This window comes from Palaemon carinicauda, chromosome 18, assembly GCF_036898095.1.
Source record: "Palaemon carinicauda isolate YSFRI2023 chromosome 18, ASM3689809v2, whole genome shotgun sequence".
Classification (NCBI taxonomy): Eukaryota; Metazoa; Arthropoda; class Malacostraca; order Decapoda; family Palaemonidae; genus Palaemon; species Palaemon carinicauda.
Window position 1 is genome coordinate 63,576,537 of NC_090742.1, and position 5,000 is coordinate 63,581,536.

Genomic DNA, 5,000 nt, shown 5'->3' on the forward strand with positions numbered 1-5,000 from the left:
CGACGAAAATTCGAGCTCCGCCGCGGACGACGGAGACACCGAAGAAGAAGAAGATGACGAAGAGAGAGAAAACAGCGGTGACAGCGACAAGGAAGTTGGGGCGCAAAGTGACAGGAGTGTGGGCAGCAGCGGTGGCAGCCGGAAATCCTCCGCCGGTGGAAGAGGAGGGGAGGAAGCTACTGACAGCGACGACCACGTGTCGTCCATCTTGCTTCAGCAGAATCCCAACATCACCATCGACGAGGCCAGCGAAGACGATTCAGGGCAATAGTGAAACCCAACTGGCTTTAGTAACAGTAATTCATGGTGATTGTGATGATTTGTCATTTTTTTCTGTAAAGTGGCAGCCGGAAATCCTCCGGCGGGCAGGGTGGACGAGGAGGGGAGGAAGCTACTGACAGCGACGACCACGTGTCGTCAATCTTGCTTCAGCAGAATCCTAACATCACCATCGACGAGGCCAGCGAAGACGATTTCGGGCAACAGTGAAACCCAACTGGCTTTAGTAACAGTAATTCATGGTGATTGTGATGATTTGTCATTTTTTTCTGTAAAGTGGCAGCCGGAAATCCTCCGGCGGGCAGGGTGGACGAGGAGGGGAGGAAGCTACTGACAGCGACGACCACGTGTCGTCAATCTTGCTTCAGCAGAATCCCAACATCACCATCGACGAGGCCAGCGAAGACGATTCCGGGCAACAGTGAAACCCAAATGGTATTAGTAACAGTAATTCATGGTGATTGTGATGATTTGTCATTTTTTCTGTAAATTTTGCTGAGGCAAGAGAGCGTGCTAGAAATAGGAATGAATGGCGAGCGATTGTGACGCAGTTCCAGTAGGCCCTGCTGCTTCCTCCGGTGCCTTAGATGACCGCGGAGGTAGCAGCAGTAGGGGATTCAGCATTATGAAGCTTCATCTGTGGTGGAAATGTGGGAGGTTGGGCTGTGGCACCCTAGCAGTACCAGCTGAACTCGGCTGAGTCCCTGGTTAGGCTGGAGGAACGTAGAGAGTAGAGGTCCCCTTTTTGTTTTGTTTCATTGTTGGTGTCGGCTACCCCCCAAAATTGGGGGAAGTGCCTTGGTATATGGATGGATGGACGTCATTGTAGTACCATGTCCATTTTTGAGGACATGGCTACTTGCTAGTCTTGATATGATTTTTAAATGTTTGTATGACTTGATGTATAGCTTAGTATTTTGACTAAATTATGATGCTATTAATTGTGACTTGAAATGTGTTATGGTTGATATGTCAGCATACGGATAAAATCCTTGAAACTCTTAAAGTGTTCTAGACTTGTAACGAGTATTCCTGGTTGCTTACAGAATCAATTATTGTAGGTTTGGAAGAGTATGTACCTAATTTCGAAAATATTGCTCCAATCGTAGATCAGTTATTGTGTGTTGTACATTGCTACTCACTTCGGTGTAGCTTTGCATCACACGATACTCTGACAATGATGATGACTAGGCCTAAACAATGACTGGACCAGTGACCAGGCTGGTGGTAGTCACCTAAACCTTTTGTCCTGTTCGGTCCTAGACTCCTATAAGAGTAAATAATTTTCTCAAGTTTTGCCCAGGTCTGGAGATAGAATTTGAGATGGTCAAGTGACAGACATTGCGTGAAAAAAAAATATTTTTTCATTAGTGGCCTTAAATTGAATAGAAGCCTTTAGTCTATCAGTTAAACATCTTTCTTCCGTTCCCACATAAGGACACTGGATATAGGTCCATATATAAATAAATCCTCTAGACCTTGCTACTGATATTCTTAAGAACTGTTAGCTCTAAGAGATGTGGATTAGTCTTACAATTACCATAGACCTATAAATCTCAATTTCCTCATAGATTGTTAAAATTATGAATATTAAAGTTTAGATCTAGGTCCATATATAAATAAATCCTCTAGACATTGCTACTGATATCATTTTAAACTGCTGGCTCTATGAGATAAAGATTATTCTTATAATTACCATAGACCTATAAATCTCAATTTCTTTATAGTGTTAAAATTATGAATATTAAGGTTTAAAAAAATTCTTTCAACTTACGAATTGAAAATTCTATCGATCGTCCATTTTTCATAGTTCTTATCATCACTGTCAATTTACAATGTCAACGGAAACAAATAGGCCTAAACTATTACAATCTGACACAAGGAACTTCATTAGACAAATAAACGTGTACAAGTCAGCATACGGACACATTAAGTTTTGTCCTGTCATTTCATGTTACTATATTAATACCCTCCTGGTAATAGCATATTTTTCTGTCTAAACTGGATTTAGACAAGAAAATAAATCGTAGACCATGAGTGAGCATTTTCATGTCTTGACTACTTATTGTGAAACAAAAGCGCACAATGCATTTAGGTGAAGACATTAGTTGCAAGTATTTACCAAAAATGTATTTTTCTTGAATGTGTGGAGTTGTAGTGTTGCCTCATTAATGTTACTGTCCTGTGCATCTTCCATTAAAAGTAATATAAAGATATATTATCACATATTTCTTCAACCATTTCTAAGAAAATTTCGTATATATCAGTGGCTACTATCATCTTGGTAAGGGTATAGCTATGGTATAGCTAGAAGGACACTCCAAAATCAAACCATTGTTCTCTAGTCTTCGATAGTGCCATGGCCTTCCACTGTCATGGGTTAGAGTTCTCTTGCTTGAGGGTACCCTCAGATACTATTCTATCTAATTTCTCCTCCTCTTGTTTTGTTAAAGCTTTTATAGTTTATGTACGAAATATTTATTTTAATGTTACTGTTCTTAAAATATTTTATTTTTCCTGGTATCCTTTCCTCACTGGGCTATTTTTCCTTTTGGGGACCCTGGACGTATAGTATCCTGCTTTTCCATCTAGGGTTGTAGCTTAGTAAGTAATAATAATAATATAACATAGACCTCTCAATTGATTTATACATAGATAGCCTACGGTAGGATGTGTATGGATTTATATAGGACTTGTCGTGTATTAAGCCTCAACACACACACACACACACACACACACACACACACACACACACATATATATATATATATATATATATATATATATATATATATATATATATATGTATATATATATATATATATATATATATATATATATATATATATATATATATATATATATATATATATATATATATATATATATATATCAAAACCCAATCATAAGATAAATATCAGACAGGACACTTTTGAATCCAGTCAAACTAGGATTTATGTTATAATTCAGTTATTTTTATTGAACAACTCTTAGAAATATTGCTGTCTTAGGAGATCTTTGCAAGGTGCCTTGCCTATTGTATCCATTTGTTTAAGCAACACTTCTTCATAACTTGTCAACTTTTTATAACATTTAAGAAACCTTGCATTACAAAATATGACCACTATGAGGACGACATTTCAGAATACAATATTGTAATTTCGTTCAAGGAGACGGCGTTGCCCTAGGCTTAAACAGAACTTGCTTGAAATTTCAGGTAGAAGATTTAATAATCTTGCTGGGAAGTCATTTGCAATTCTGACCATCTCTCTTACGCATAGTGAACTTTTAAAACTTTAAACATAGTAAAATAAACTCTGAAGTATAGCCTTTTCTTTTTATTATTTTATTGATAAGAAATTCACCTTCGTAAGTGAGGGAAGATCAAAAGGGTTCATGTAGCCATTGCATACTTGCTGGGATCACATATTACTAATTATTTATCAATGTTGTAGTTACCTTCAACTCGTGACCTTAATACTATTACCTTTGTTATTTCTATCAATAAGTTGCCAAAATATTTTAAAGACAATAATTTATTGGTTAAACGAACTGCGCATGCGTGATATGTTTTCCAAACTTTTTTTTTTTTCTTTTATCAAGATGTTAGATTAACATTTATGCATTAGGAGAGATCAAACCATTTTTATTTCGTTATGTATATTTTTGGTTAGGGCATTTTTTCCTTAAATATCCGGTAAACTATCAGAAAAAAAAAACGAGTAAGGAGAAAATTTCTGAAAACCAGTTATGGCTGTTCTTTGTGATGTGTAAGAGATCCTTGGACGCGTGTTCTGTCTATAGACATTAGCTTGACATAGCATTAGAAACCACCTTTGAAGGCAATTCACCAAAAGCTCACGTATGTTGTTATATTCAAAATTCCTTTGGATCTGAACTCGAATTTCAAATCGTAAACCAAATGGTGTTTTCAGTTGTTCAATGAGGGTTCCTGTAGAATAGTAGCCTAACATTTATCGAATCCGGTTATCTAAGATTCATAAGGGTAAAAGACATTATCCAATGGAAAAGCTTTGCCGTTGTTAGTTTATGACTTTTTTTTTATCATTTGTTATAAAAATACAATTACATTTTATTAATTTATGACTGGTCGATTATAAATGTAAGCCTAATGGTAAATATATGCTCATTGGACTAAACCGCCATTTCTGCTTCCTTTCTTCAACCTTTCTGTCCATCTTTCTTTTAACTTTTGGTAAAGTTTTACTGTATTACAGGTTCTGATTTCGAACAAAAAACATACTTTTATATCATTGTGCAATTACGGAAACTTCCACAACGTCCAAATTCACATATACAATTATAGAGTATTTTATGAGGGGACACAGCGGTTAATGTATCTATCAGACATAAACAGGGTTCTACTGTAGGCTGTAACTAACCTAACCAAGTGTTTTCTTGTCAATATATTAGTGGCCGATATTTACCATAGTGTATTTTTCTTTATTTAGGAACAGTTCTAGGGTTGTTTCATTAATGTTACTGTAATGTGTGTCTTGTTTTGTCAAAGTTTTTATAGGAAATATTTATTTTAATGGTGTTACTATACTTAAAATATTTGATTTTTCTTTATTTCCTTTCCTCACTGGGCTATTTTCCCTGTTGGAGCCCCTAAGCTTACGGTTTAGCATCCTGCTTTTCCAACTAGGGTTGTAGCTTAGCATTTAATAGTAATGATGAAAATAATATGCACATATTTA

The 5,000-nt window shown here is 36.2% G+C and overlaps 2 protein-coding genes across 3 annotated transcripts in view; both read left to right on the forward strand.

Moving 5' to 3' along the window:
• LOC137657094 (uncharacterized) overlaps nucleotides 1-489 on the forward strand; it is an 8,758-nt gene extending 8,269 nt beyond the window's left edge. For both annotated transcript variants that reach the window (XM_068391457.1, XM_068391458.1), the window contains exon 6: nucleotides 1-489. This exon is cut by the window's left edge. In XM_068391457.1, coding sequence (XP_068247558.1) covers nucleotides 1-271 — 271 coding nt within the window. In that variant the 3' untranslated portion in view covers nucleotides 272-489.
• A 3,577-nt stretch (nucleotides 490-4,066) lies between these two features.
• Nucleotides 4,067-5,000, forward strand: part of LOC137657858 (prenylcysteine oxidase 1-like) — a 60,639-nt gene continuing 59,705 nt past the window's right edge. Inside the window, exon 1 of the mRNA XM_068392458.1 lies at nucleotides 4,067-4,141. The gene's annotated coding sequence lies outside the window, so the exon portion shown is untranslated. The remainder of the gene's footprint in view (nucleotides 4,142-5,000) is intronic.